This window comes from Vanellus vanellus, assembly GCF_965231255.1.
Source record: "Vanellus vanellus genome assembly, contig: HAP1_SCAFFOLD_77, whole genome shotgun sequence".
NCBI lineage: Eukaryota > Metazoa > Chordata > Aves > Charadriiformes > Charadriidae > Vanellus > Vanellus vanellus.
In genome coordinates, this window is record NW_028127638.1 from 607,593 (window position 1) to 623,440 (window position 15,848).

The 15,848-nt window shown below is 51.1% G+C and overlaps 1 protein-coding gene across 1 annotated transcript in view; it reads left to right on the top strand.

Moving 5' to 3' along the window:
- The window catches only part of LOC309685136 (E3 ubiquitin-protein ligase TRIM36-like), a gene marked incomplete at both ends in the record, with an annotated part of 45,629 nt that extends 37,675 nt beyond the window's left edge, over nucleotides 1-7,954 (top strand). Inside the window, 6 exons of the mRNA XM_082500946.1 lie at nucleotides 3,248-3,394; nucleotides 4,475-4,570; nucleotides 5,503-5,756; nucleotides 6,408-6,532; nucleotides 7,074-7,367; nucleotides 7,653-7,954. Of these exons, the coding sequence (XP_082357072.1) occupies nucleotides 3,248-3,394; nucleotides 4,475-4,570; nucleotides 5,503-5,756; nucleotides 6,408-6,532; nucleotides 7,074-7,367; nucleotides 7,653-7,954 (1,218 nt within the window). The remainder of the gene's footprint in view (nucleotides 1-3,247; nucleotides 3,395-4,474; nucleotides 4,571-5,502; nucleotides 5,757-6,407; nucleotides 6,533-7,073; nucleotides 7,368-7,652) is intronic.
- Between the last annotated feature and the right edge of the window lie 7,894 nt (nucleotides 7,955-15,848).

Below are 15,848 nucleotides of genomic sequence, written 5' to 3' on the forward strand. Positions count from 1 at the left end.
CTGACGCTAGCTCTTTGGTGTGCTACATCACCCGCTTCACCGAAGAAGCCTTCGCCTCCCTCATCTGCATCATCTTCATCTATGAGGCTCTGGAGAAGCTGAGTCACCTGCGAGAGGCCTACCCTGTGCACACGCACAGCAAGCTGGACTTCCTCACCATCTCCTAGTGGGTTTCTTCCTCCTAAAGTGCCGCTGCCCCTTGGCAGGAGCTCAGGGCTGCACCTCCATCGCCTTCCCCTCACCTCTCTTGGCTTCTCTCCTCCCAGCTGTAAGTGTGAGGCACCGACCCATCCCAGCAACGAAACCCTGCAGTTCTGGGAGAGCAACAAGATCAATGTGTCTGGCATCACCTGGGAGAACCTCACGGTGACTGTAAGTGCCCCGAGTCACTGCTTCCTCGTGCCGCGGCCGTGGCGTCCAGGGGCACTGGCCTGGTGCAGAGCTCAGAGCCCTTCAGGTGATGATGGGCTTCCAACTGTGCCAGTGCTGCTCTGAAAAGTCGTTATTTCAGTCTAAGGTGTGGGTTTAACCCCCTTGGGCCTGGGAAGGAGAGTCCACCTCATCCCTGACATGGTGGGCAATAACTGTTATCCTCAGGACAGCGGTTCTGTCTGGGAGCAAGGTTCAGTGGGTGCTTTGGTTATTGGAGAAGTTGGAGGACTTCAGTTCATGCTTGAAGGCCATAATTAGCTTCCTTAATTGGTTCCTAGTAACTCCAGGCCTTGCTTTCTTACTCAGCGCTGTCTGAAGGTACGTGCATAAACTTGCATGTCTGAGCAGCTCCTTGGGCCATTGTTGCTGGAAGCAGAGCTCAGGCACAGGGTGGGACGCTCTTATAGACATCTTCACCCCCCTTGGCTGTGTCCTGTGAGCCCGCCCCCTGTGAGCCCGCCCCTGGGAAGGGACAATTTGTCTCTTCTTCTTTCCTGTCACTGTTGTCTTAGCCCTCCTTCCCTGTTCCCTCTTTCACTCTCCCCAAGAGTTTCCAGTGTTTCCTTCCCCTCTGGTGTCTTCTTCAGCCACGGTTACCTGCCGTTCAAGCGGAGGATGTGCCATAGGTCTGTGGTACGGTGTCCCATCACATCTCCTGTCTCCGCTGTCGTGGAGAGTTTCATGGACCTGCCTGTGGACACGATGGCCCCTACACACCTGAAGTCCTCTTCAGGCTGAGAGATCTGGGGCTGTTCAGTGTGGAGAAAAAATGGCTCAGGGAGACCTTATTAAGGTGTCTCAATGCCTGATGGGAGGGAATGAAGGCAAGGGAGCCAACTGTACCTCAGGAGTTCCCAGTGAGTAGACTCGGAAGGTTGTCAAACCCTGGAACCACTGGAACACTGCAACCGCCCAAAGAGGTTGTTAACTCTCCACCAATGGAGATCTTCCAAACCCTCAGGAGTTCCCAGTGAGCTTTGAATTTTGAGGGTGGCCAAACACTGGAACAGGTGTCTCAGAGAGGTGGTGGAGTCTCTAATAACGGAGTTATTCAAAACCCACCGAGAGAAGGTCCTGAGCAACCTGCTGTAGCTGACCCTGCCTCAGCTGGGGCTTGGACTACACGGTCTCCAGAGGTGCCTTCCAACCTCACCCATTCTGTGAGTGTAGAGGACAAAAGTAAGACAGAAAGAAATGAGAACAGATCCCCTTGGCCACAAACACCTTGGTCTCCTGTGGAGAGGACCTGTGATGAAGAGAGGAAACTTATAATGAGGAAGGAGTAGCAGAGATGGAGTGTTATGCACTGACTGTAATCCTCCATTTCCCATCCCTCGTGTGCCTCTCCAGGCGGGAGTGAGAAGAAGAAATGCAAATGCAAATGAAGGAGTAATTTGAGCCTAGGGAAAAAAAAAAAAAAAAGTGGGGTGGGGGAATGGTCTAAAATATTTAGTCATAGTTTCTGACTATCCAAGTCTACTTGACTTGGCAATGAACTGATAATTTGTAAGTGATTTCCCTGTCTTTGTTTTGACCCATGATCATCTTTCCCCTCGTATCATCTTGAGGACGGGGAGCGAGTGAGCAGCTTGGTTGTTGTCTGGCTGCTGGTCAAGGTTAACCCACCTTTCATAAACCCGCTTTCATTCACAACCAGACTGGAGAGCACTTTGTAACGTGTGTGGTGGGGATGGGAGAAGCAGATACTGGGCTGATTGTTCTTGAATTCTGAGAGAACTAGACAAGGTAATCTGCTGACCTCTTCGGTCTCTAGCTTGCAGGCTGTAATTCTTACTTACACGAGGAGATGAATAAAAGTGTGCAGTTTCCGTTAGGTGTGACTGTGCACTGCTGTGGAAAAACTGCTTCCACAGACTAACAGCATGACTGCAGTTTTTGGAGATGTCTGCCTGCACAGCTAATTTTCCTGAACATTTCCTTTGTCTTTGGGCTTTTCACCATAGCCTAAGATAACATTTGGAGCTTGAGAGTTGGTTTTGGAGATGGTCTGCAACCTTAGCTTTGAGTGTCCGTGTTTATGCTACTTTATGTGCCTTTTAGATGGCTTTATCTGTTGCACGATCTTGGAGTTGAGCGGCACTTTTTCCCTCTTTGAGCAGTTATTTCAACACGCTCAGTTTTTGAAAGATGAGTTTTAGTGAACACCAGGTTTTTTACAGTGCTGTTTAAGCTGTTGCTGGAATTAGCGCTCAGCATGAGCAACTTGTAATTGGAGTCAGACAGAAAAATTGAAGCACTGGGGCCTTTTGTCTTTAAGATGGCTGTGACTGGTGGTGGTGGCTGCGTTTCATTTGTTGCTCCAAGAGCAATGGCTATGTGGCTGGTCAGAGTCTAGCTTAGACCTCAGTCATTACAGTATTATGTCAACTCTTGCTTTAAGAAACAGTTGATAGCTGTTTCAAGAGATGCCGGTGTGAACAGGGTTAAATTTGACAGGGTGGACATGTTCTGTATTGCATTTACATCTCCGAACTGGAGTGCGGGGAGCTTGAGGTGTGCAGACAGCTTCAGGGATTAGCAAAATGGTTGATTGCAGTATGGAGGCTATGTGATGTGTACACAGACATTGCTACAGGTTCACTCACTGTAAACCTGGTGAAACTGTTTGTTTTCATCTGCTGGCTTTCACTGGCATGGACAAATGTAAAAGGTGGAAGATAAACAGAATATAAAAAATACCCACTGATAAGTCAGACGCTGCTGTGGGATAATTGAGTGTTTTGGCGGTTTGTTGAGCACCTCCGTTTTTGGAAGGACACCTGCATTCTCTCTGCTCTCTTTTTTTTTCTTCCAGATTTTGATGTGTCCAGAACATGAAATGGAGAGGGTAAACATGTACTGTGAAACCTGCAGAAGGCCTGTTTGTCGTCTATGTAAACTGGGTGGATGTCATGCAAACCACAGAGTAACAACCATAAGCACTGCCTACAAAACCCTTAAGGTAAAAGTAAATATTGTTGGACCTGGCCTTAAGAAGGGGGAAGAGCACTGAGCCTCGGGTTTAAGGGCAAACTTCCCCTGGCAGGATGCCAGGACGTGTGTTTGGAGGACACTGAACGAGTCATGAGGCATGCTGCTGTGCAACATCTGTTAATGTATATATTAGTGTGACATAGTGTGCGGCTAAGAAACTAAACTATATTTTCTATGAGGCTTCAAACAGAACCCCTTAAAAGCGCTTCCACCTTATGTTAGCCAACTGTGCATCAGTACTGACCAATGCAGAAGGTTTAAGAAGTTAATGGTTTACAATCTGGCTTTTTTAAGGCAAGTGTCCTTGTGGCTTGGGTTAGCTTATACTTCAGAAGCACTCCTGAAGAATCTGCATCGGCAGTTATCTGCTGGGACGCTGTATGTTTTTGAAGTTGCAGAGCTGTTGATTCCCTAAGCACCATACAACAGGGCAGACTTGCAAACACTGCTTTGTTATTAAAGAATGATTGCTGCTGCCTCCTCTTCTTCCTTTGCTTCCTCTCTTGCTCACAGGAGAGGAAAAAAAAAAAAAAAGCCCATCCCAGCCTGCCTTCTGCTCTTTGGCCTCCTCGCCTGTTTGCAAGGCTTTTCCTGTACAGCTGTTAACTCTTGCAACTAAGGAAGTGCAGAGACACTCCTAAGTTCAAGTTTCCAACCACTCATTTTTCTAGCAAACCTTACTACAGATGAGTTAATAACCTATGAGGCTTTTCTATTAGTTCTGGTAATGTCTTGAAGACTCGTGTTCCTAGCCTAAGAGAGAAGGTGACTGCTGTGGCTGGGGAAGGATGAGCCAGCTGAGGCTGTCACCTCTTCTCCTCAGAGGCTGTGCCACCAGTCCTGCACATGGCAGTGGCCTGATGTCCCGGGCCAGTCATGGCGGGTCACTGAGCAGTTCTCCACAGGGTTGCTGCTCATAACTGATGGCAGGCTCTTGTCCTCGTAACTACAGAAACTGAGTGCTGGCTGGGTGGCCCACCTGTGCTTGTTGTCAGTTTGGGTGGGATGCCCTTGTTCTGCCTGCCAGTTTGCTGTTTTATTTTAACAGGAGAAGCTTTCAAAAGATATCGAGTACCTCATCAGTAAGGAGAGCCAGGTGAAAGCTCGCATCACGCAGCTGGATCTGCTGCTGAAAGAAACAGAGGTGAGAGTGGCTTGTGGGTTGTCTGGGGATGGACCTTGCAAGGACACAGCAGGGACTCCAAATGGAACAGTGAAGTGTTCCAGATCCTTTGGTTTTTTTTTTTGTTAGCCAGCAAAACCATTTCTGAACAGTTTGTGTTGGTTCTGAGTCACAGACGGTAAGACCTAATCCTGACAGTGTGGGAAATTTGGGCAACCTACAGAGGGAAGTTAAGTTTTGGGTGCTGCTGTGAATTTAATTGACATAAAGCTTATTTGATACCTTACCCAAAGAGAGGTGAGTTAGACTTACAGCTCTTGCATATGAGTGGTGCTGCACAATTTATGCTGTCTGTTTACCTTGAGGATGTTGCAGTGAAGTCAGAATTAAGGGCAAAATCTCCCTGCAGAAGAGTCAGAGCTGGGAGCTCACATACGAGCTGAAAAACGCAATGGCAAAAATTGGCAGGAGCTCCTGGCCCTGCCTGTATCTTGCTGCAGATGGCCTTTGTGCTTCATAGTTCCTTTAATCCAGGGCACTCATCAGAGGTGGCACTACAGGGCATAGGGGAGAAACTGGGCTGGACTCCCAGTTCAGGGTGACTGGGGAAGGTGGAAGAGCACCTAGGTCTTGGGCATGAAGACTTCAGACGCTGACTTGCTTTTACAGTGATTTTCCATGAACTATTTAGACAAACGCTGTGCGTAACTCAATACATAATCGGAGGAATAATTTCCTGCTCTTTCCTCTCTGCGTTAACATAGGAGACGCTTACTAGCTTGGGTGCAGTGCTGATTGCATTTTCAGTGTTGAAGAGCATAACAAAGCTCGTTAGTCTTGTCAGTCAAACAGATGACTAGTTTGCTCTGATCTCTTGAACAACCCTAAGTACATTTCTGTACACAGCCACAGTGCTGTGGGATCCGTCTAAAATGTCTTTTGTTCCCTCCTAGTGCAACAGTGAAAGAGCTAAAGAAGAAGCATCTCAGAGTTTTGAGAAATTATCTCATGTCCTGGAAGAGAAGAAATCCGCAGCTCTTAGGGCAATTGAAGCTTCTAAGAATTTAAGGCTGGAAAAATTGCACACACAAGCAGAAGAATCTCAAGGGCTCCTGGAAAATAATGGCCTTGTAGGACTTGCTCAAGAACTGCTTAAAGAAACCGATCCATCTTGTTTTGTTCAAACAGCAAAACAACTTCACGTCAGGTATCTTATTAATTATCTTCCGTTTGAGGTACAGGTACTGTTCCAGGGATGTCTGGTCAGTCATATTCTTTGGACACCTGCTAGGAAAGTACTGAATGCAAGTACTTTGTGTTGCAGAGCCTCAGAGGCGGTCCCGGTACCATTCAGTAGAAATTCCTATATTACAGTGTGCGTTAAAAAACAGCCCAGAGGAGGGGCTCTGTCCTGCGCCAACGCCTAGCCTTCTTCAGTAGGACTGCAGTGGAAGGGTAACCCATTCAGCTCACTGATACAGTCCTTTGCTCAGAGATTGCATCGGGTATTTGCAAGTTAATCTAACAGGTCTCTTCTGGCTTTAAACTCTTTGATCTGAATAGTTGTGCTCCATTAGCGCTTCACACCTATTTTGTTCTTTGAATGTAATGCCCCAAATTGTTAAAATGCTCTGCCAACCAAAAGATTCCCTGTTAGTTATCTTTACACTGATGTACAAAAGGCCTTTAAATTTTGCACTTTAATTCTGTCTAGAGAGACAAGTTTCTGGGACACATGAGTAAGTACCTGAAAAGAGAACTTTTTTTAAAGGAAAACCTAGCGGTTTTGCTTTAAGGAATGCACCCATGTGAATTCCTTTTTCCCTCTTCTGCCATCCCTCTGCTTCTGTGCTTTCAGAATCCAAAAAGCTACTGAATCTCTGAAGAGCTTCAAGCCAGCAGCTGAAACTACTTTCGAGGACTTTGTGATGGACATAGCCAAGCAAGAAGAGATCCTTGGTGACTTGTCCTTCCATTCCAATGGTAAATTATGAGAGCATCATGTCTTTCTTGAGTTATAGCTTTAAGGGCTTCTCTGGAAAGAGGCAAAACTTGTGCAGGGCTGCAGTTGCAGAACTCAATCTTGTGACTTGCATTGTCCCTTCTGCCTCTGTGATTCACAAGGCGTTACCTGGCAGCAATGCTAGCTTCAGCTTTGATAAAGAAGCTAAGATGCCATGGCATTCAGAACCAGTTTACATTGGCTTCCAAAATATTGTAGTTAAGTAATACTAGGTCTTCCTAGCAGCTTTTTGTCGTGATTGCATGACAGAAAAGAATAGGTTTTTATATGGTTTTTTAGTTGCCAGCAAAAATAAATAATACAACTTTCAAAGTAAAACCAGAAAGGATTTAAGTGCATGAACAGACCCATCCTCATCTGCACTCTTTGACTGAGTCAGATTTCCCCCCCCCACTGTCCCCCCAGTGCTGTAGCCACTCAACAAAGGGCTTCTGTGTTTAATTCTAAAACAACATGTATCTACATTTGAGGTTTTTTTCTCCTGAATCTCTGTCATTCCAGGTCTAGAAATACCAGAAATCAATGAAGAGCAGAGCAAAATGTACAACAAAGCTCTGATCAGTTGGGAATGCCCTGGGAAGACAGACTCAGCTGCTATCTATGTTCTTGAGTATCATAAGCTTAATAGAGAAGAGGAGAGTACAACGTGGCAGGAGATCGAAGTTTGCAGCAAGAGCAAAGTAATATCTGATCTCGATGACGACAGCAGCTATGCCTTCAGAGTTCGAGGATATAAAGGATCCATCTCTAGCCCTTGGAGCCGAGAAGTTATCTTGCGTACGCCTCCAGCCCCAGGTATTGGGTTTTCTTATGTCCACGAGCTGCTGGTGGTGTTAAGAGCTGTAGGTGGTTTCCAGTAGCTCCCAGACTTCTACTACACTGTTACCGGTTGTATACATGTTTAAAAGCACTGTTAACAAACAGGTTAAGTAGGTAGCATACTGAGACTGTGTTAGCTTGCGTAATGTTCCCGGTAGCCTTTAAAAGCGAGGAATTCTAGTGCCAGCATGACTTAAAATATAGTTTATAAGCACAGAAATACTTAACTAAGAGAAAATTTTTTGGGATGCTGTTTTTCAGTTCTCAGTTTTCTTTTCGATGACAAATGCGGGTACAACAGTGAACATCTCCTGCTGAACCCAGGAAGAACCTCTGTGGAAAGTAGGGCTGGATTTCCTCTACTGCTGGGGTCTGAGCGCATGCAGGTCGGATGCTACACAACCCTGGATTACATCATTGGCGACACTGGGATTGCCAAAGGGAAGCACTTCTGGGCTTTTCACGTGGAAGCCTATTCCTACCTGGTGAAAGTGGGAGTTGTTTCTAGCAACAAGATACAGAAGCTGTTCCATAATACCCATGATGTGACCAGCCCAAGGTAAATTGCAGACTCTTGCTTAATACATGTTTTGTATAAGGAGATGGCTTTTTAAAAAATAAATTAAGAGCGAGCCTGGTCTCAATTAGTATAGAAGATGAACCTAAGCAGTGGGAAGTGGCTTGAAGGATATAGTGTAAGCAGGTTGTCCTGTTCATCCTCTACTATTAGTAGGAAGATGTTCTAATTGTCCAGAGTCCTATTTTCTTTCTTTCTGGGAAAGAAATCGGGTTTCTACAGATATCAAGATATGTCAGTTAAAGCAAGAAGGTTAAAAAAGAGAAAAAAAAGCATCATTTGCAAGATTGAAGCAATGCTTAGTTGTCAATAGTAAGATTCTGCCTTAATTCCCTTAGCATACTAGGTTTGGCAGCCACTCAGAGGTACAATGTTCACTGTGCATATCTGTGTGTCTTTGCTGTAGCTTGCGTCATGGTGGATTCCAAGTCACTGGCTCATCCCAGGCTATAGATTTGCATATGACACTGGAGTGCTACTGAGCACAAGCCAAAGTGCAGTGGACAAACCAGCAAAAAGATTTCCAGCTCTCAATTACAGTTGTAGTAAGCCTGGATGTGTCTAGGAACTGCAGGCTGGGAGGCTATCTCCCAGGGGCTCTTAACTTTTTCATGAATCTAACAAAAGTGTTGGCCTTCTGCTGTATAACATACTGAAATTATAAAAACGCCAGTGTCTCAAGCTTCTGAAAGTCAGATGGAGACTTTTTGAAAAATGAGAAATTAGATCCTGATTTTCTCATTTCTCCCGGTCCCTGCCAGGAGGGAGTGAAGCTCAGCCCCGCTCCCTCCTTTTACAGGGAGGAAAACAAAATGGAAAAAAGAAAACCAAATTGTCCTATATTAGAAGTGTATAATTCCATTTTAAGGGTAGGGCAGCAATAGGGCTGGTACCACAGCCCCCCAGCCCCACAGCCACTGTGGGTCACCGGCGTAATAATGTACCTCTCCGGTAATTAAAGTTTCTTTTGGGAAGGGGGAGAGATGGGGACTCTCCTGCGCCGGGACCTTTCCCCTCCAGGGAGGCAGAGCCGGAGCAGCGAGCACGGTCCTGCCCGGAGGGCAGCGTGGAGGGGACGCGCACGGGCATCCCGGAGGAACAGCAGCAAGGAAACCCCGGCACTGCACCTTTCCCTTCCTCCGAGCCTTTTTCTTTTCCTCTTTTTAAGGGCTCAACCAGTTTCTTCCCCCTCTGACCATCACCATGGGGCACTGGCACCAGCAGCTTTGCAAAACCCCATCCTGTAAAAGCCGCCTGATTTTGGCCCTGTTTGGGGATGCGCTGCTTCCATCCTTACAGAGCAAACTGATAGATTTGTTTTTCTCCCCCCTCCCCATTTAGCAAGAAGCACCAACGTGCCGTTGTCGGTTTGGGTCGGTTTGCTGCAGAAAAAGGCTCCCGCAGGGGACGGGATAAGCCGATGGCAGGAGGGTCCCTGCACCCATCCCACCGCTGCTGGTGGAGGGCGGCAAGGGGACCTTTTCTTCGGGGTTGTCCTCTCCTCCCGGGCTCTGCAGCCCCACGCCGCAGCCCAACGACCCCCCCGAGATGGGAAGAGAGCACGAGAACCATCTCTGCTCAACAGCTCAAGAGGAAAAAACAAAATAAACGAAAGAGATAAAATAATACAATAGGATGAGATACAATAACGCAGCAGCACCCGCCCCACTCGTGGCACTACTTTTATTCTCGGCCACTGCAGTGATTGGGGGGTTTGACAGGATGGACCTTCCAAGGTCCCCTCCCACCCAAACCAGTCTTTGGGTCCATGACTGGAAGTGTCTGAGGTCAGGTTGGATGGGGCTGCAACCAACCCCGTCTACTGGATCCCAAACCACCCAGAAATCCAATCCAAACTGTTCTTTGGGTCCGGTTGGAGGTGTTCAAGGTCAGGTTGGATGGGGCTGGGACCAACCTGGTCTACTGGAAGGTGTCCCAGCCGATGATGGGGAGGTTGGACTGGATGGACCTTCAAAGGTCCCCTTCAACACAAACCGTTCTGTGGGTCTATGACTGGAAGTGTCCAACGTAAGGCTGGATGAGACTGGGACCAACCTTCTCTACTGGTTCCCAAACCTTCCAGCCCAAAAATCCAACTCAACCAACCCAAACCTTCTATGAGTCTGATTGGAGGGGTTCAAGGTCAGATTGGACAGGGCTGGGACCAACCTGGTCTGTTGGAACCCAAACCACCCAAAAATCCAACTCAACCAATGCAAACCATTCTGTGGGTCTGAGTGGATGTATCCAAGGTCCGGTTGGATGGGGCGTTGAGTAACCTGCTCTACTGGAATATGCCCCTGCCAAAGACAGGGGAGGTTGGACGAGATGGACCTTCAAATGTCTCCTCCAAGCCAAACCAATCTGTGTGTCCATGACTGGAAGGTCCGAGGTCAGGTTGGACGGGGCTTGGAGCATCCTGAGCTGCTTGAAGCTCTCCCTGCTAATGGCCACCCCACCAGAGGTTGGCGGTTGCCGTGTCACCACGGTCAGTCAATCAGCGATGAACATGTCACCCTGATGTCACAAGAGGTGCGTGGCACACCCACTCAGGGGGTATAAAAGGGCCCACCGGGTGGTGGGTCCCACACTTTGGAGGAACGTCCATAAGATGACCTCTAACATGGCTGTCGCCACCAAGAACCGACCCACCAGCGTGAGGCGGACCAAGATGGACTTCTGGGATGGGATGGAGCACACCTTCGCTATGTCCAGCATCACCGCTGAAGGTACGGCCAACCGCAGTCACCTCTCCGGCAGCCAAGACTCAAGGGCTTGTCACCATTTCGGAGCCAGCCCTGACACTTGGCGTCTGCCACCGCGTCGCGGCTCAAGGGGGAGATGTTTGGGGTGGACCTGAGAGCTGGTGGAGATGGGGCCTGACCTGGTTCTTCTTTGTTTTTTCAGAGCGAACGGCCGTCTGGGATGCAGTGGCTGGCTACATTCAAGACCAACTCCTGCTCCACAAGGTGGTGCAACACCCGCGTCCTCCTCATGCACCATGAGGGGTGGTGGGATCCCCCTGGGTCGTGGCCTGCTCTCACCCTTCAACTCCTCAGAAAACAGGAATCTCACCCCAAAAGTCCCCACTGACGGCCAAACGGGGCCTGTGCAATGTTGGTGTCACTTCTGGTAGGGCTGATCCAGGTCGCTGGAGACCCCCCCGGGATGGCCTCATCCTGGTTCTGCCCAAACTCCAGTGGTGTTTTTTTCTCCTGAGGAGGGGAAGGACTCAACATCTCCTCCCCAAAGTTCTCCCCACCACCCAGCTCGTGCCTCCAAACGGTGGGAGAGGGCAGGATCCAGCCTGAAGCACCATCCCTGGATGGGGGAGGTCACCTCCAGATCTTCCCTCTGGCCAGTCCTCACCCTCCCACCCTTCTCGTCCACTTGCAGGGTGTCCGAATTCCCACCCTTGGCTCCTTCGGTACTGTCCTCGAACACGTCCAGGTCGGAGATGAAACCGTGACTATCCAGAAGCCGGTGTTCCACCTGGCCAGGAACCTTGCTGTTGTCCACAACCTGATGGACAACAAGGACTACCTGCCCGGTAAGATGGCTGACTGCACGGTCATCTTGTCTGAAGCAACTCCAAAGTCCAATAATTGAGTGGGTTTGAGTTTTTTTGGGGCAATGCAATGATTGTGACACACAAGCTGTAGGACACGGGCCACCGGGTGAGCCTCTCCATCCTTCTCCTGTGGTTCTTCCAGGCAACAAGGAGATGGAGCCCCTCAAGTACTCCAAGGTGGCCGTGGCAGCCGCCGTGTCCCGGCAGAAAGTGGTGGACTGCATCCAAGGCACCACGACCCTCCTCTCGCGCTGCCTGGGGAAGGGGGAGAATGTGGCCCTCATCCTGAGGGAGGTGGGGGTGCTCCTCATCGAAGGCACGAAAGTGCGCGTGATATTCTACCGCAGCTTCCTGGAGAGGCTGTCTGGGAAGGAGAACTTGGAGAAGGTTGTCTTCAAGGTAAGCATTTTGGTTTCTCTGTGGTGCGTGCGGTCCCACGGCAGTGTTCTGGCACTGCTTGTGTGGGGTCCCTCAGGACACGTTCAGCCACTCGGTCCAGGTGAGAGTTACGGTCCTGCCAACACTTGCTGCCTCAAGCTCCTCCGACACTTGAGTGCCTCAGCCATGTGGGGGATGTCCCACCGTTTTTGGCCTCTTCCAATGTGGGGTGCTTTAACCACGTTGAGGGATGTCCTGCCATCTTTGGCCTCCTCTAACACTGAGACCCTCAACCACATTGAGGATGTCCTGCTGTCTTTGGCATCCTCCAGTGTGCAGTGCTTCAACCACCTTGAGGATGTCCTGAATCTTTGTGTTCCTCCATTGCAGGTCCCCCATCTGCTGGACATGATTGTGTCCCCAGTGGTACCCGTGGCCTCACTGAGCTTCTCCGGCCGTGTCATCCTCTTTCCCAAGTGAGTACGTTGGCGGCTGTAGCCGCTCTTTGATGCCAACGCCCAAGGTAGCATCTCTTCCTTGTGCCGCTGCGGGTGTCCTGGGGACACCAGGCGGCGACTCTTGATGATGTCCCCAGGCCGCAGTCACTCCCATAAGGCAGCTGTGAGGGGAAAGACAGAGGAATTTGGGTGACATTTCTTCCCATGGTGGCCTGGACTTCTTTGCTGGGCGACTCCATTTCCCAGGCCCGTCCTTGGGGATGGGATGTGGTAGACTTGGGAAGTCAATGGCCTTCATGGCAATGCCAAACTCTGCCTGCGGGCAAGTGGCCGCAGCAAGTGGCAAGTGCTGGTGGTGCCATGGGTCATATGGGTGTCTTCTCCTTCTTTCCAGGTTTGTGATGGAGTGTGTGCCCAAACACCCACCCAGGGCTCTCCTCAAGACCTCGAGACAAGTCCCTGGTGAGGATGTGCAGACGAGAAAAGACAGTTTGCCACCTCTCCAGCAAGGTGGGAAAGGTAAAGCAGCTCCCAGCTCTTCTCCATGGGACGGGCAGCCAACTTCTGCCATCTTGTGGGGAAATGGCCAACGCTGAGCGCCAAAAGGCTCCGACTTGTCCCAAAGCTTCAGGCCAACTCCTGAGGGCCTTTTGTCCTAACGATTTGTTGGTGTCACCAAAAGAGAGCCCCGGGGTGGGATGTGCCCAAGGGTACAGTGGGAGGATGGTGGGCCAAGGCCTTCTCCTCCCCCTCTTCCCCTCAGAAATGACACCTGTCCCCTCCCCGGCACCACCCGGCTCCTCCTTCCTGACCATCATGATGATGACGAAGTCGGAAAACCACATTGGAAATGGGGCTGGTGTTGGGGAAGACACGATGGGGCTGCTAGAGGAGCAGAATGTCCAACCCTCGGACATTTTGGGAAGAGGCCTGAGCACCCCCTGCGTGTCCCTGGGTGGTCTGGCAGCGTCGCAGCGACGCTCTTCTGAGAAGGTGTCTTCTTTCTGGTTCCAGTGGGGTTTCCCGGTTTTCCCTTTCCTGCTGCTCCGAGCCCGACTCAAAGCAAAACACCGCAGTTCGGGGAAATCTTGGAGCTGCAGAAGAAGAAGAGGACAAGGTCTCTGGCCAGGTGAGGCTGAAGGCTCAGGGTGGGCGGCCACACAGGGCCATTTTACCCGGAGAGGTGGGAGACGCTCCATCCCTGGAGACATTCCAGGCCAGGTTGGATGAGGCTTTGAGCAACCTGATCTGGTTGAAGACTTCCCTGCTCATGGCAGGGGTGTTGGACTAGATGGACCTTCAAAGGTCCCTTCCCACCCAAACCATTCCATCAGCCTGACTGGAGGTGTTCAAGGTCAGGTTGGATGGGGCTGGAACCAACCTGGTCTACTGGAAGGTGGCCCTGCCGATGACAGCGGGGGGCATTGGACTAGATGAACCTCTAAATGTCTCTTCCAACCCAAACCATTCCATGATCTTCTGACCCAGCAAGAGCCCGTTCCCCAGCCCTGAACGCTCCTTGGTCATCACCACCCAAGCGTGGTGAAGGCAGCACCTGGAGGGGTGGGATGTGGCTGCCGGGAACACCCCCATTTCACAGGGCTGGATCTTCTCCAGCTCTTCAGGAGAGCCCCAGTGTGGTCTAGGGACAATGGGACAGCTGTGTGTCAGATGAGGGTCCCGGCACAGGGGCTTTCCTCAGCCAACCTGCTGCTGGCTACATGAGGAGGCACGTGGCTCATGGGGAGGGGCAGAAAGCAGCCCCAAACCCATTGTGTCCTCAGGTAGACCTCTCCCTTTGTGTCCTTCCAGGCGGCGGTTGGTGGTCCCAAGGGTCTCCTCCGACACAAACCAACCCATGACCAGCCAACCCAAGGGCAAAGCAATGCCCAAAAGACGACATGGACGCAGAGCCAAGAGATGGCAGCCAACCCTCAGTCCTATAGAGGAGGAAGAGGAGGAGAAGGAGGAAGAGAAGGAGAAGGAGGAAGAGAAGGAGAAGGAATAGTGAAGAAAATCCTCACCGAACGCACAGTGCTGAAGGCAGTGAAGGCCGAGTCCTCCCATCCTCGCGAAGCCTCGGCCTTCATAACGTCTGTAATAGCCGTATTATCGGCAACGAGTTCTGAGGTCAGCCTGCTCAAGGAGCCCGCCTACGGGGCCCTCCAACGGCCACCACCGAGCCGAGGCAGCAAAACCAGCAAAGCTGTCCCTCCATGGACACCCCTGGTTAGGTCCAGCCGGTGGGCGAGGGGACCACCTCCAGGCCATTGTCTGGCGCTGAAGACCACTTTGGTGCTCTCTTGGCCGTAGAGGCCACGGTTGGTCACCATGAAGCTGAATAAAACCACAGAGATGTTGCGAAAGAACATTGACCACCTCCCTCAACAAGCTTCCCCACCTCTTGGAGCACAGGGCAGAGGGTGGCTGCAACAAGGAGCTAGTGGTGGTGGTGATGCTGGCAGTTGGCAAAAACACCTTCCCTGATGACCCCAACAGCTTTGCCAGCTCCACCTCCTTTAACAAAGTCCATGACTTCTTGGAGCCTGGGGTGGAGGGTGACTGCTCCAAGGACCGCCTGGTGTAAGCAATGCTCTGGGATAATGAGCCCTTCTGGGGAGTGCCAGACACCCCCTTGCAGAACCCCAAGGGCAAGCAGGGTGGGGTGGCGGCAGGCCTCCCCACCTGGCTGCCACTGAGTCCCTTGGAGACTTCCAAGGGGAGCTCTGCGGAGAGTTCAGAGAAGACTTTAAAGGACAGTCCTGTGAAGAGTCCCTGGAATGATCCCCTGAAGGCTCCTCCAGAGAGTTCCCTACTGAGAACCCTCTGTCACCCGCTGCCAAGAACCCTGGCCAGACCCCCGGCTGTCCCCCAGCATCGGCCACCCCGCATGGCCCAACTGTTGGAGGAGCTGCTGAGGAGGCAGTCCCAGGAGGTTCTGACCCGCTCGCTGCTGCCACCAGCCGTTGTCTCCTGCCAGGCTGTGCCTAGATCAGGAGAGGCGGGTGGCAAGCAGGCCAAGCGCCCCGCGCCACACGGCACCCCCAGGACGCAAGAGACCTCCCCGTGGGACAACATCCCACCCAAGAAGAGGAAGATGGTGGTGTGCCAGGTGGAAAAACAATCCAAACCCCTGTGGGAGGGAACGCCGGAGCGGGACGGTGCCGCAGTGGGCAGCAGCAGGCAGCACATGGGCAGCAACAAATGGAGGGCAGATGGCAACACCATGGCCACCACGCGACCCAGAACCCTGGGGGATGCTGGGGGGCAAAGTGCCCCACGCTCCCCCAGCCTCTCTTCATGGGCTGATAGAGAAGGCGTGGACCACGCATCCCCACCGCATGCGACCCGCACCCACCCACTCCAGCCCCAGCCCCACTCTCCCACATCTCTCTCTCTTTCTTAATTCATTAAAGGTTTGATGTTTGGTTCACAGTGCGTCTGCCTGCGGTCATTCCTGCAGTGGGAGGCGC